This window comes from Sphaerodactylus townsendi, linkage group LG13 (genome assembly GCF_021028975.2).
Source record: "Sphaerodactylus townsendi isolate TG3544 linkage group LG13, MPM_Stown_v2.3, whole genome shotgun sequence".
NCBI classification, from domain to species: Eukaryota; Metazoa; Chordata; class Lepidosauria; order Squamata; family Sphaerodactylidae; genus Sphaerodactylus; species Sphaerodactylus townsendi.
The window spans coordinates 48847601-48863342 of NC_059437.1; the positions used below are offsets into that span (position 1 = coordinate 48847601).

Sequence of the window (15742 nt, forward strand, 5' to 3'; positions counted from 1 at the left end):
TGGGGATATTGTAATTTGAGTAGTTTTCAGCCACAGATCTGGATTCTCATGGAGCCTATGGAATTGCGAGCATCCTTTAAAACTACTATTTTTTCTATTGCCTTTTCGAAGGAGAAGGTGAAGAAGAATAATAATTTGGATTTATATCCCCGCTTTCTCTCCTGTAAGGAGTCTCAAGGTGGCTTACAAGCTCCTTTCCCTTCCTCTCCCCACAACAGACACCTTATGAAGTAGGTGGGGGTGAGAGTTCAGAGAACTGTGACTAGAAAGGGGGGAGCATCTGCTGGTGAAAGCAGTGTGGGGCCACACTGGTGGATTTGCCCTCCTGAGGGCAATTAATGCCGGTATAGTGAGGGCGGTCCGAGGGGAGAAATTGATGTTAGTGACTTCCTATCGACTGTTGCCTCCGTGGCCAGGACTTTAGACTTATCCCACCCAAAAGGTGGTGTAAGTTGATTAAGTTGATTAAGTGGTGTAAGTTGATTAGGCTTTTTTGCATTTTTTAGTCTCCTCACACTGCTGGGAAGCCTCTGTAATTACCCCTGGGTAATTACCAGGACACAGAGGACTCTGAGGCAGAACCCGAGGACATGGTGCAGCCAGAGAAGGCTGCTCCCGAGGAAGACCAGGCAGCAGAGCCAACTCCCAGCCCTTCCATGCCTGATGACGTGCAGGTGGAGGAGCCTGCAGATCCTTCTAGGAAACCCAGTATTGAGTCAGCTGGGCACAGGAGGCAGAAGCAGAGGCAGCTCCTGCAGAAGCAAAGGAGTGCTCGTTTGGCAGCAAGGTATGGGAGATTAGAAGTCATTGCATCTGATGAGGATTAACTCCTCGCAGAATTCCAACCGCCTGAACAAGGTTCTCTGTATAATAAGCCTTGCTGTGAGCTTGCTTCTGCCTGGGTGCAACAGCTGTTGCTTCCATGTACCTGGTCTTCTGTTTGCCTGATCTCCTGTGCCGTGACTTGTTGGACTGACCTGTGACTACACCTTCGCCTGCCTTGACCCATTGGACTGTCTTCTGACCATGCTCTTGTTTGCTGCCTGTTCTGTCCTGTGGGACTGGACCTGACCATGCCCTGCCTGCCTGCAGCACAGCCTCCATGGGAGCAGGGGGCCAGCCAGGCGGGGCCCATTGGATGGGGCTGTTAGTTTGTAGGATAACTGAAGCATTAGTTCTTCTGATGATCAGACAAACTGGGAAAATACCAGCTGATCTACCAGATGAAAAAGACAGAATAAATACTTGACCTTTTAATGAAGAACTCCTAAGATTGTTCTTCAGTTAGCTAGTACTCAGTCTGAAGAGAACCGTTGGCTGACTTATTCTGTGGTAAGAAGCCAAAGGATTACTTCACACTGTGTTATTTGTGAAGCTGGATTATTCAACTTTCAACTGCAGCAAGAGGCCATTGATCATCATTTTATCTTTCAGGTTTCAGCTTTTTTCCAAAGAACTTTGCAGCGGCATTTTGAACCATGTTTCAGGTCGCTTTGCTGATCTTCAGCCTGTGTGATAGATGATTTTATAATTACAGGGCACTGACAAGATTTAGCATATAATTACTATCGGCTGCTGGCCGTTTATAAAAGCCAAGATAGCATCTTTGCTAACTTTCACAGTTTGTTTTTTCCTCTGAAGCATTGAAAAAGTTAAATAAGGACAGCCTGGGATCTCAGCAGTACAGTAACAGTTCTGCATTTAGGTAAAAGTTAAGGGGAACATGCTGCGGAAAGACTCTCCTTGGAAACAGCTCAGAAGTTGTGGTGGCTCATGTGGGGTTGGGGTGGCATTCTCATGAGCCAATGATTGTCAGTTTGTCTCTGAAACCAATTCAGGGTGTTAGTTGTAACCTCTGAGGCTCTTCAATCCGTCGATTTGATGTTTCAGACCTGTGTTGTACACTGTTTTCATTTGCATGTAACTAACATTTTATCACTCAGTGCTTGTATTGTGAAGGTCTGTGGTCATATACAATAAACTCAACTAACTGAGATTGCAAATGCCTTAGCAAACCAGGTGCTCGTGAGCAGCAGCAGAAGGCCATTGCTTTCAAACCTGCATGTGAGCTCCCAAAGGCATCTGGTAGGCTATTGTGAGTAGCAGAGTGCTGGACTAGATAAGACTCTGGTCTGATCCAGCAGGCTCTTCCTTATGTTCTTAACTAACTGTGGTACTTTTGCTATTTATTGGTTTTATATGGTCTTTCCCCTGGACCTCTGAAAGCTGTTTTGAGCTTGGGAAAAGCCGCATGTTGTTTACTTTTTAAAAAATAAAGTGAAATGAACAACGCAACACAGAAAAATGTGTACTAAAAGCAAGTGAAGTGGCACTCTCTGGCACGCTGACAGGGTTATGCAATTGGTGTTTGAGTTCATCGGTGGAGAAACGTGGGAAGGAAATGTTTTAAATAAATGCAATTAAGGGCTGCATGTATGTGAGCTGAAAGCATTTTATCCCGCCGCGCTTCAAAACAGCAACAGGTGCCTTGAACGAAAAGCTCCGAATGAAGCCATTTTAAACTATTAAAAAGCGGGGAGGGGGGAAAAGAGCATCTCAGCATATAGCTAATAAAAAGGGCTCCTCCGCAATTTTTATTGAGTTACACTCACAAAAACATTGTATTTACAAATATACAGACCCCTTTCCATTGCAAAACGTTACTGAAGCACCGGTCGAAACGTGATTTACAATCCCTCCCGCACCAGCACCTTGCTGACGAGACGTTCCACGTGGAAAATGGATCAAAGTTCCAAGGGTACATAGCAAAGGGTTTTGTTTAGCTCCTTGTAAATCCACTGTCAGGGAATCAGGATGCTGGGAGCCGTCTGATCGAAGCTTCCAGATGCAGAAGGTCTTCTGGATAGCTGGTCTCAGGAGGCACTGGTAGGGATGTTTTTGGAAGCTGCAAGCATAGCCCTCACTTTGGCCATGAGATCCTGCAAGGAAGACAGGGAAACAATCAGCACCTGCTGGACTCACCCTAGTGACAGTCCACACGATGCAAGTCACTTGTGCCGTGGCCAAGAACCAGCAAAAGTGTGCCAAATAAACAAGAAAGGTATGGGTTGGATTCGTTCTGCCGACGGTGGTACTTCCTCCTGGAACTGTTGAGGCCCGCATACCCTGGAGAGATGGTCATGCCCCACTCACCCTGAAGATGTCACTTCAACCTAGCAGGTGGGTCCAGTTGGCTGGTAGGCTAGACTCCGACATGCTGTCATTGATTGTATAAATAAGAAACTCCTTGAGGAAGAGAAAGGTTTCCCCCTGTACAAGCACTGGGTCATTTTTGACTCATGGAGTGACATCGTCTCATGATGTTTACAAGGCAGACTATGTCTATGATTTCCCATTGCCTTTCTCAGTCATTTATACTTTACCCCCAGGACTCAATTTACTGACCTCAGAAAGATGGAAGGCTGAGTCAAACTTAGCTACCTGAAACAGACTTCCGTTGAGATCGAACTCAGGTCGTGAGCAGAGCTTCCACTGCGGAACAGCAGCTCACCACTCTGCACCACGTCATGTGTTCTTGCACATGGTTAATTATTAGTGCATCAGATATTCCATTTTTCTGATCTCTAAAACTTAATTTGGAGTTATGGCATGCACCATCTTCCCCTATTCCACCTTGGCCTAGTAGTCGCTGGATCTGCATTGAGAAAATTGTGATTGAACATCAGGTTTTGACGGGGAATAGCAACTCCCAGTTTGGAGGCAACAGCTGGTTAGTGTTCGTGAGAGCTTGCTAAATTACTGTGTAGAAGATGTATACGATGCCTGTTCAGAGACTGCTCAAGGTAGCTCACAAACACAATAAAATCATAAACCGCTACTTAAGAAATATCAATAATAAAGCCAAGCTAGGGACATAAAACAACATTCATCAGCCTCAAACGATATTCATAAAAAGACTTTTCGGATGAGCAGCACACTGTAAACACAGCTAAAAAGAGATGGGATCCCTCGGTTAAAAAATTCAGGTGTGACAACAAACTACGGCAAGAAGAAAATAGAACAGGGAGGGGGGAGTGTACAAATGGTGGGGAGGAAGCAAACCCACCAGACCCATTCCTGACCCACAAACCATGATTTCGGGGAACAGGGTGTTTGAATTCAGCCATGTTCCCTGGATTACTGTGGTGGTGGAAAGTGTCATCAAGTCACAGATGACTTATATCAGGGGTCTGCAACCTGTGGCTCTCCAGAGGTTCATGGACTACAAATCCCATCAGCCCCTGCCAGCATGGCTAATTGGGCTGGGCTCCCGAAAGCAGAGAAGTGTTTTCCAACAGACCCGAATTCCTCCATGGAAACAAAAGTCAAGCACCACTAAGCTCACCAGCTCTGCATGCCCAACCCAGAGCCAAACACCGTCTTCTATATAAGCGCGGCTTTATGGCTTCTGATATATCCCCGTGCTCATGACGGGTTTGTGAATTGAATTCATGAATTCATTACTCACAGTACAATTTTATTATTTCAAGAGAGCAGCCGCCGCCTTACTGCAAGGCAGGAGAAAAGAGAAGCCCAGGGAGTGAAGGGAAGCTGCCCCCACCCCCCCTTAAAATGTATATGTGAGATCTTCAGGCCAATCTGCTTTTGAGATTACCTATTATTATTACTATTTATTGGATTTGGTATACTGCCCAATCCCCGAAGGGGGGTAAGTTGCTGGCAACTCAGGCAAAAGTTCGTTTTAAGTTCAGATTTAGTGGCAAGTCAGGTAGGTGCCCTTGGGAAGGGCATGTGCAGAATCTGAAGGGGTGGCCAATGTGGTATACTGTGTAAGAATGGCGGACTCAGATCTGGAGAACTTGAAGGAGGACTCCATCTGGTTCGAGTGATAAGCGAGTGGCTGGCTGACTTCCCTGCGGCTCTGAAAAGAACTCAGGCTGTAAAGGAGTTTGACTGATCTCAAGAAACAGACCTCAGCAATGAGGCAGGTAAACAAGGAAACGTGCCTTATAAACCAGACACATTCGGTTTTGAAAGGGCAATGACTCCAGACCATTTGCAATGCCCTTTTAGAGCCATACTACTATCGAAGCTGTAATTAAAACAGGCTGCAATACGATTACAAAGCTGTTCATTCTTTACCCACGATGCATTAACATAGTAAACGGTACCTGAGTTATTTTACTCTGTACTGATGACACAATGGCTGAAGAGATCTGGCCGTCTTTTTCCAAAGAAACTCCCCTAAAAATCAGAAAGGGGACACACATCAACATCCTGGTAGTGGCACATGAATATGGACATCTGGGTATTCAACTCGCATAAGAAACAGAACTTGCAGAGGGCAACGGCTTGAGAGCACGCCCCCCCTTAATCGGAGCTGCCCGTACTCAAATCTCATCCCAGTCTTCTGTCTCAACACCGCTGCTTTCTGCTGCAGGCTGCCTTCCGACAACACCATTAAGGTTCACTTCTTTGTAGGGCTTATAAAACCGGCCTGGGTTTGTTGTAAAGATTAATGTGTCACGGTTTTGAACGCTCCGGAAAAGCACTTTTATAAATACAAAATACTGTAAGTAAAAGGAAAACTGATTTTAAAACATCTAGAGGGACTCCATTCAAAGCTGGCCGATCTTTTATTGCTGGTGCATTCTCGCCAGTGGCTGTTTTCTTTCTCTTTCTTCCACTACAACCTTAGTCTGCCTTTCTCCTAGGAGTTTGGGGCAGCACACAAAAAATTCTCCTCCCTTCTTTTATCCTAGCACAGGTGGTTAGGCAGAAAACTAATGACTGGCCGAAGACTGCTTTAGGTCTCCGCCACGCAAAGTTCAGCTCCTTCCACACTACGCTACATTGGTGCAGCCAAGTTTACAGATGGCTGCCTCAAATGTGGCTATCAGGGTTCACAGCTGAGCAGCAGGAGGGTTGGTGTTAAATTACTGCTGAAAAGTTCCACAGGACAGCCGTTCTCCCGTAGGATGCTTGAGTGCGAATGGCTCATTGGAGTGTATTTTCCCAGAAGCAGCACTCAGCGCTGTCTTCTCATGCAAAGTGGCTATTTCTAAACGCTGCTGTGGCTGTAGTAAACAGCATGGAAAGAAAGTATGTAATTCTTGAAATGAATTCAGATGAAAGCTACAATTGTTCAGAAAGAACTGGCGCAGATGCGGCCAGAAAAAGGGCAGATAGTCTTGACCATTTACTACTGTATCAGATTCTCAGTAAGACAATCAAACTGCAGCTTGAATACTTCGCTTCGGCCCCTTCCGCACATGCAGAATAATGCACTTTCAATCCACTTTCACAATTGTTTGCAAGTGGATTTTGCTATTCTGCACAGTAAAATCCAGCTGCAAAGTGCATTGAAAGTGGACTGAAAGTACATTGTTCTGCATGTGCGGAAGGGGCCTTTGGCTCAATTATATCAATTCACAGATCTCCCCTCTCATCCACTGGTTACAGAAAGAATGAACTAGGTTTAACAATGGCTAGGTTTAACATTCTGCCTTTAGCACTGATGTGGGAATTTAAAAAAAACAAGGGTGCGAAGAGATTCTGCGCCTGTAACTCAAATCAACTGGAAACCTTAGCCCAGTGGTGGCGAACCTATGGCACGGGTGCCAGATGTGGCACTCAGAGCCCTCTCTGTGGGCACACGCCAGAAGCAGGAAGTTCATCGATGGAAGTCGCCCCACATCTAGACTGGCCTGGGCCACTGGGCTCGATTATTAGCATTAAACCTAAGACCTAGTTTTGGGGAAGAAATGTAGGTAACCCTGTTAAGCACTGTTAAACCCCACTGATTTTAATGTGAAGAACTAAAGCACTATCCTTTACCTGGGAGTAAGCTCGGTGGCTGGCAATGGGGCTTGCTTCTGAGTAAACCCTCTTAGGGTCGTGATTCACCCGTTCGAAGAGTTGCACGGTTGCTTCAAAGCAAAGCCACCAACTACCACCAAGCTTACTCCCATGTAACGCACGCCTCGGAGCCAACCATTTTTTTCTAAACTAAAACCTCAGTATTCAGGTTGAATTGCCGTGTTGGCATTTTGCGATAAATAAGTGGGTTTTGGGTTGCAATTTGGGCACTCAGTCTCGAAAAGGTTTGCCATCACTGCCTTAGCCCATTCCCTCTTCTACTGCACTAAATACAAGGGAATTAAGGGATAATATGCAAACGCTCTTTTTTTTGAACTGTGATAGGATATCAGGTACGCAAAAGATCTTAAGCTTGTTAAAATAATTCTGATCTTGTAGTTTGCGAATTGATGGCCAAGTTTTTGCTAGAAATCTCTGTTATTAAGAGATTTTTTGATCAGTGTTTTCTTTGGGGAGGATGTATTATAACTATGCCAATAAAGGCTCTTGTATTGATGGACTGATTGGCTTGCAAGTAGACAAAAGCCAACACGCAGACTTAATAGAGCCCGTTACCTGGACCGTTCTTGACTGGATCCTCTACTCTCCACAGGAGAGACGCTGGCTGAATGGGTGGCATTCTTAAGTGCAGACTGCTTGCCCGGAGAGACGGAGGGAGAGTGAGACCTTGCTTTGGACTTGGTGTGGGAGTGAGATCTCCTTTTCTTCTTTTCATGAGGGCTTCTGAGAAGGAAAAAAAACCACAAAACAAAACAAAAGCAATTTACTTCATCTTGAAACTATGTGGCAAGCTGAAGCGGGGAGGGGGGGGGGAACACAACGCTGTTAAAAAGAAGTCCTTCCAATTCTGACGGAAGCAATTCCTCTGCAGTATCAACAGCACAAAAAGCCAGAAGCTCTCCAAAAAACTTCAAATTCACCATCTCCCAGAGAAGACAGACGGTGGGAGTTCGCCCTGAAAAGTTGCTGATCCCAGTTTACTTCTAATGATGGAACTGCGATGGTCATACCAGTGATCTAGAAGTATTTGGTGTTTCAAAGAAGGGAGAACGAACCTTAGAAGAAGAAGAGTTTGGATTTATATCCCCCCTTTCTCTCCTGCAGGAGACTCAAAGGGGCTGACAATCTCCTTGCCCTTCCCCCCTCACTGTTGTGAGGGGAAGAGGCTAGAAGGTAACGAACAAATGGGACCCTGTAGAGGGTGGAGTGGGAGCTGAGAGGAGAGCTCCGAGAAGCTGTGACTAGCCCAAGGTCACCCAGCTGGCGTGTGTGGGAGTGTACAGGCTAATCTGAATTCCCCAGATAAGCCTCCACAGCTCAGGCGGCAGAGCTGGGAATCAAACCCGGTTCCTCCAGGTTAGATACATGAGCTCTTAACTTCCTATGCCACTGCTGCTCCTTAGCGAGGAAACTGCTGCAAATGTGCTTAATATTTGCATGGAAGTCGGCTCTTTAAAGCCAAACTTCACATTCTGAGAAACTTCAACATTAATGCACAGGAACAAAATGCCAGAGCCAAATGCTTAGCTACATGGGAGCTGCTCCAGACTTCCTACCGACCTTTTTTAGGTCATTAAAAGGAAACTGGGTATGGGTGAGAAAGAAAGTCGCTTTGCCCTACATTATATGGCTCCAAATTGGGCCCAAAGAATAATCCCTACCGCTACCAGCCTGAATTAAATTTGGGCCCCCAGCAACGGTTCCGAAGCCTTTTAAAGAAGTCTCGAACTCCAAGTACGGCTCTCCCGTGTAATGAGCAGTTTGGCCCCACCCATTTGCCTCAGCTGCAGCAGCGGGCATGAGATTACTTTGAATAGATAACGTGCCCGATAGACACAACTGTCAATCGCTACCGCAAGAGGAAGACGTTTTACGGGAACATAAAAATCCTTTTTATTGTCGATATAACAAGGGAACAGCACAAAATGTTCCGCGATCTATCACAGTTGCCGCCCCCCGTAGCCTGTAGCTTCCCTGATGTTTCTTTCCAAGGAATGGCCCATTCTTGGGGGACCACAAACTCCTGTTCTGTCGTCTCACTCGTATCAATGGCGGCAAAACTGCAGAGATTTATGAACCTCCTCTTTGATTTAAAAAAAAAAAAGGCCCAAGGTGATGTACAATAAAAAAATAACAGTAAAGGAGCATATATTTTGAACAGGGCTTCAAAAACATTCTTTGCAGCAGTTTGGCTTCTCATGACTGTCACGGGCTATTTGATGGCTTAGGAATATGCTCTTGGGCCTGTTCTTTTCATACTGCCTTCATCCACTGCCTTCTCCCATCAGGGCAAAAGAGTGATCAATTAACTTGGGCAGCAGCTGGGGGAACAGAAGGCAACCTTCAGGCCCTTTCAGCACAGCACAGGGCAACTGGGTTGCAGGAGGGATAAATGAACCCGCTCTCCCTCTTGTCCCGTTTGCACACCTCTGTGTAGGCTGCGACAGGAGCCCGTGGAGGCAATACGGGCTGCCGTCGCGTCTTTGCATGAAGGATCGGGGTTTTATGCCCACCCGCCTCCCGTTGATGCGTGGACACGCAGATACAGGCGAAAAGGGACACCACAGCAGAACACGCAGCCGCGGAGAAGGCCTCCTGCCTGGGCCGTTCGCATGCAAGCGGCTGTGACCCAGGCTTTTCAAAATGCCCCATGGATAGAACAATTCAGGTAAAACCCGTTTTTTTGGGGGGGGGTAACATGGGGCACACCCGCATTAGGGGCGGGAACCTTGCGGGGTTTTCACCGTTGTTATCCTGCGTTTATTGGGCCATGAGGAAGGGGCCTCGCAGTCTTCAGAGTGCTGGGTGGCTCTCACCGACTTCTCCACCCTCCAATTCCCAACTGGGGGTGGGTGGGTGTATCCACATTATGCTGGAGATCGCCAACAGAGCACCAGGCTCGTCAAATCACTTCTGGACCCAGCCTCCAAATGCCCTGACCTGAAATTCTTCCATGCCGCTTGGCACTGCGAAAAACAACGATGTGAATTTATAAGAAAAACCTGAGTTCCTAAACAAATAGCCCCATCCAAGGGGTGGGGGGAGGAATCAACTGGCAGGAGCGGTGGGGGACTAGGCCAGTGTCCTTGTGCCCCCGCCAACATTGTGGAGGAGCGGCCAGAGGAAGAGTCGATGTCAGTCAGCTTCCTTCCAGCCATCGCCCCCTTTGGGCTGGCAGCCGGGGCTTCAGATTTACACCACCGTATAACACAGAGGTCTGCAACCTGTGGCTCTCCAGATGTTCCTGGACTACAATTCCCACCAGCCCCTGCCACCATAGCCAATTGGCCATGGTGGCAGGGGCTGATGGGAATTGTGGTCCATGAACATCTGGACAGCCACAGGTTGCAGACCCCTGGTATAACACAACAAAGCCTCCCTACCTCTGGGAAGAGAGGTAGGGCGGCTTTTTTGCATTTTAAGCCCCTTCACACCGCTGGGAAGTCTCTTTAGTAGCGGTGGCTGGCGCAGTGGAGGACAGGGCTGTTGGACAGGGCTGAAAACATAAATTTGTTTACCGCGTTACATTTAGAGAACGAAATTTTAATACCCTGTTTTTTTAATCCCAAATACATAAGGACATCCCACGGAAGAAGTAAAGGCGATGGTAGAGGTTTTTTTGCTAAGAAGTCACGTGAAATATAAGGCATCCCCCAAAAGTAAGACGTAGCAAAGTTTTTGTTTGGAAGCATGCCCGACGAACAGAACACAGAAATATAAGACATCCCCTGAAAATTAGACATAGAGCATCTTTGGGAGCAAAAATTAATATAAGACACTGTCTTATTTTCGGGGAAACACAGTAGTACCCCATGTCTCAAGAGCAACAAACGCTTTCATTTAAAATTCAGATAAAACACCCCACTTTTGGTCTGGCTTAAGCGCTACAATCAAGCAAACTTAAAAGTTTTGTGTGGAAATTATCCATACTGGAATGATACTTCTGAACCTTTCAAGAAAATAAAGCATGCACTTTCCTTCCATTGTTTAGATTTTCACAAAAGCCCAAGGCACTGAAAATTGTTGACACATTAATTTCGGCAAACCCAAAGACCTCTGCATGATATACTGCAGAAGAGAAGGCTATCCACTCATCTGTTTCAACAGGATATAACTCTCTTCCACAGAGGTCAGCGAGGGTGCCTCAGTTTCACGGCAACACTCCATAGATGACTTGCATCCCTTATTAGTTGCCCATAAGATTGGCAATATCCCTTTGAACATGTGAGAAGAGTCATACAAATGAGAATGTGAGCTTTGGTTTTGATCTGACCTCCACAACCAAACAGGATCTGCGGGGGTTATTAAGACATATACGCGCTCTCACCCAATTCTTAGGGAGTCACCTGAAAAACATTTATTACCACTCTGAAACTGCCAAGATTATCTGATATTGCCTTGGCAAAGGCATTCATTCAAGTTATTAATTTTATGAAACAATGAAACAACAGAAATGGGGAAAAAAGACTTCTTTGGAAGAACAAAGCACTGGAAAATTTTCTGTATGAAACTATCACTGAGCGCCACCCAAAGTACTGAGGACCACTGGCCAGCTAACAAGACCACTGGGTAGCATGGTGTACTGGTTAAGAGCAGGTGCGCTCTAATCTGGAGAACCGAGTTTGATTCCCTGCTCTGCCACTTATCTGGTGAACTAGATTAGTTTGTAAGTCCCTTTGAGTCTCCTTACAGGAGAGAAAGGGGGGATATAAATCCAACTCTTCTTCTTCTAATCAAAATCCTGCCAACACCAGCATCCTATGCAGTCAGTGGGTCTGGTACTGAGGCCATCCCTGGCAGGATGAAGCAAGCTGTCTTGAGAAACAGCGTCTGTGGAACACCGAGTTTGGGGAAAGGGGCAGAAAAGAGAAAGCTTAGTTTTGTACATGGTTGGCAAGTGCAGAGCTATCAGCTGGTTTCCCAACAGTGCCCAGCCTGACTGAATCATATTCGAGTTGCATGGATTTGTTAGGCCTCTGTGAACAATCTGACAATTTGCTCGGCAACCTTGAAGCTCCTTTAGGTGACAGCTGCCAAATCAACCTTCTAGCAGTAACTCAACATGCTCACGTTTCCCCCTGACTGCGGTTGGGCACACTCTGTTTAAGGAAGACGATATAAGCTTAAGTATCAACCTCGCTGGAGCAGCCAAGGTGCCTGGCTCTCATTTTCTGAAAGCCACACAGAAGGCACCTTTGAGCAGCTGATCGTAAAAATCAAGAGCCAGGGTCTAAAGTATACTGGTGACAGATGTAGGAGTTGCGCCCCTATTAAAATGCCCCTATTAAAACCCAAGAAAAGTCATAATACTGGAACGAGATTTATGCACTTTTTTCATTGCTCTACTATAAAAGTAAAGGTAGTCTCTTGCGCATTTACCGAGTTGTTACTGACCAACGGGGTGATGCCACACCACGACTTGTTCTAGTTATGTTTAAGGGTTGTTTTCCACTGCCTACCCCACTCCTGTACAACAGGGGTGTCCAACTCTGGCGCTTCAGATGTTCATGGACTACAATTCCCATCAGCCTCTGCTGGCATGGCCAACTGGAGGAGGAGGAGTTTGGATTTATACCCCACTTTTCTCTGCTGTAAGGAGACTCGAGGTGGCTTACAAGCTCCTTTCCCTTCCTCTCCCCACAACAGACACCTTGCGAGGTTGGTGGGGCTGAGAGTTCCGAAGAACTGTGACTAGTCCAGGGTTACCCAGCAGGAATGTAGGAGTGCGGAAACACATCTGGTTCACCAGATAAGCCTCTGCCACTCAGCTGGAGGAGTGGGGAATCAAACCCAGTCCTCCAGATTAGAATCCACCTGCTCTTAACCACTACACCATGCTGGCTCCAATATGTATGCATCTCCATCTCTCTGTCTCCACATCCATCCATCCTGCAAAAAAGGCTGAAAGAGTGCTGTCAATAGTGAAGTCAGCCACGTTTCGTTATTCAGTGAAGATAAAGCACTGAAGCAAGCCAACCACGAAGACAGCTGGCTGCTAGAAAGTAACAACTGGCCATCAAGCTCGGTTTTGGACTCTTGTGATATGGGAAAGCAAGATTTGTGTCCAGTCACACCATAAAGACCAACACGATTTCCAGGGTATAAGCTCCCTTGGGAGCGTTAAATCTCGTAAGGTCATGCCCTGGAAACCTTGTTGGTCTTTCCGAGGCTATTGGAGTTGAAACTAGCCCTTGTAATGCAAATCAACACAGCTTGCCCTCCTAGAAGACAGGAGACCAGGAGCTGGAAACGAGGGACTTGACAATCATAATCAAACTTATCTTTGCCGCTCATTTAACATGTAAATGCTCCACCTGAGCAAGCTGCATCGTACTGTGTGAGAATGAATCACATTCCTTTAGGGCAGTGGTGGCGAACCTATGGCACGGGTGCCAGAGGTGGCACTCAGAGCCCTCTCTGTGGGCATGCGCAAACAGAGTCACACACCCCCCTCCACAAATCTAGGCTGGCCTGGGCCGCTGGGCTCAATTATTAGCATTAAACCTAAGACCTACTTTTGGGGAAGTTAAGCGCTGTTAAACCCCACTGATTTTCATGCGAAGAACTAAAGCGTGATCCTTTACCTGAGAGTAAGCTCGGTTGCTGGCAATGGGGCTTGCTTTTGAGTAAACTCTCCTAGGGTCGTGATTTACCTGCTGGAAGAGTTGCATGGTTGCTTCAAAGTAAAGCCACTGACTACCACCAATCTTACTCCCGAGTAACGCATGTCACAGAGCCAACCGGTTTTTCTAAACTGAAACCTCAGTATTTAGGTTAAATTGCCATGTTGGCACTTTGCGATAAATAAGTGGGTTTGGGGTTGCAATTTGGGCACTTGGTCTCGAAAAGGTTCACCATCACTGCTTTAGGGTTTATATTCAACATGGGGCAATGCTAACTATTGACTGATTGATTGATTGATTGCATTTAATATACCGCCCCATCCCCTGAGGGCTCTGGGCGGTGTACAAATTAAACACCAAAACAAAATCAATAAACCCCAATAAAATAATAAATTACATCTTAGTTAAAATCATTTTAAAATATCCAATAACTCCAAAATATCACAGATCTAGATATCAGTAGCCCAGCTCAGCGGCGATCAATTCCAGATGTAATTCCAAAGGTGGAATGGAATACAGAGGACGGAATACAAGGGACAGCACCTCAGCGGCTATCAAAAGTCTATTTCGTAAACAGTGAATTATGCAATGCCAAAGACATTTAAAAGTACACGACAGAATATCTGTAGCTGTGCGAGACCCGCAGAGTAAGAAACGCAGAAGAAAATGGCCAACTAGATTTAATAAAAGGCTATTGATTTTTTTAAACGGCCTGAGTATGTTATTTCAAAGGTTATTTTTATAGCGTGGCCGAGTGAAAAAGCACCATTTCCAAATATCCAAAGCCATCACATCCTCTTTTGAACACCATGTTTTCTGTGATATTGTTATTCGAAGGTGCAGGGTGTGGATTTTTGAAAAAATGGTTAAATTACAGGAAACAGACAGGAGGAATAAATGGACAGCTCTTAGGGGGAATAGCAGGGTACCACGAGGGTCGGTACTGAGGCCACAACTTCATAGCTTGTTCATAAATGAGTTGGAACTGGTGAGCAATGTGGTGGCTGTGCTTGAGGATTACACCCAATTATTCAGGATGGGGAAAATCAATGCAGACTAGGTAACTGATCTCTAAATGGGGCAAGTGGGCAACTACCTGGACAATGAAGTTCAGTGTAGTTGAGTGCCAGCGTAGTGTAGTGGTTAAGAGCAGGTGGATTCTAATCTGGAGAACCGGGCTTGATTCCCCACTCCTCTACCTGAGGGGCAGAGCTTATCTGGTGAACCAGATGTGTTTCCGCACTCCTACATTCCTGCTGGGTGACTCTGGGCAAGCCACAGTTCTCTTAGGGTTCTCTCAGCCTCACCTACCTCATAAGGCCGTGGTGGTGAACCTTTGGCACTCCAGATGTTATGGACTACAATACAATGTTATGGACTACAATTGTAGTCATCTGGAGTGCATAACATCTGGAGTGCCAAAGGTTTGCCACCACTGTCATAAGGTGTCTGTTGTGGGGAGAGGAAGAGAAGGAGTTTGTAAAGTCTTGTAAAGAAGGAGTTTGTAAAGTCTGTTGTGGGGAGAGGAAGAGAAGGAGTTTGTAAAGAGGAAGAGAAGGAGTTTGTAAAGCACCTTGAGTCTCCTCACAGGAGAAGAAGATGGGATATAAATCCAAACTCTTCTTCTTCTAAATAAATAAATACCGATATAGTGTCAGCTAGTTGAAAGAATTTTGGCTTGTACTGAACAGGTCAAAGAACACGAGGGGCAGAAATGCTGGCCAGCGTGGTGTAGTGGTTAAGAGCGGTAAACTCTGATCTGGATGGGGTTGATTCCCCCCTCCTTCACATGAGCAGAGGACTCTAATCTAGCAAACCAGGTTTGATTCCCTGCTCCTCCACATACAACCTCCACAAACAACCTTGGGCTGGTCCCAGTTCTCCCCAAACTCTTTCAATCCCATCTACCTCACAAAGTGTCTGTTGTGGGGAGGAGAAAAGAAGGCAATTGTAAACCACTTTACTTCCTTAAAGGTACAGAAAATAGCACAAATTAAGAATCCTAGCACCCAAACAAACATAAAAATACAATGAGTATGAGAAAAACAGGTCTGTCAAATATATTCCCTAAGCTGTATGGAGTTCAATTATTATTCAATGGTTGCATTTATGTATATGTATTAATATTTATGACTTGCAGTTTAGCACAATAGATGAAATACCTGATTTGTCTTTGTTATTATGTACGTTCAGCTCCGAAGGATGTACAGGCAGAAGGAAATTGACCAAAAAGATGAGGAAGGGGAATAGAACCCATCGAAAAGGGAATACATTTGATA

The 15742-nt window shown here is 45.9% G+C and overlaps 1 protein-coding gene across 5 annotated transcripts in view; it reads right to left on the reverse strand.

Moving 5' to 3' along the window:
* Positions 1-2564: 2564 nt before the first annotated feature.
* The window catches only part of LOC125443139 (splicing factor SWAP), a 113236-nt gene continuing 100058 nt past the window's right edge, over positions 2565-15742 (reverse strand). For all 5 annotated transcript variants that reach the window (XM_048515076.1, XM_048515078.1, XM_048515075.1 and 2 more), the window contains 3 exons: positions 7396-7563; positions 5133-5205; positions 2565-2939 (listed from right to left, as the gene is read on the reverse strand). In XM_048515076.1, coding sequence (XP_048371033.1) covers positions 2874-2939; positions 5133-5205; positions 7396-7563 — 307 coding nt within the window. In that variant the 3' untranslated portion in view covers positions 2565-2873. The remainder of the gene's footprint in view (positions 2940-5132; positions 5206-7395; positions 7564-15742) is intronic.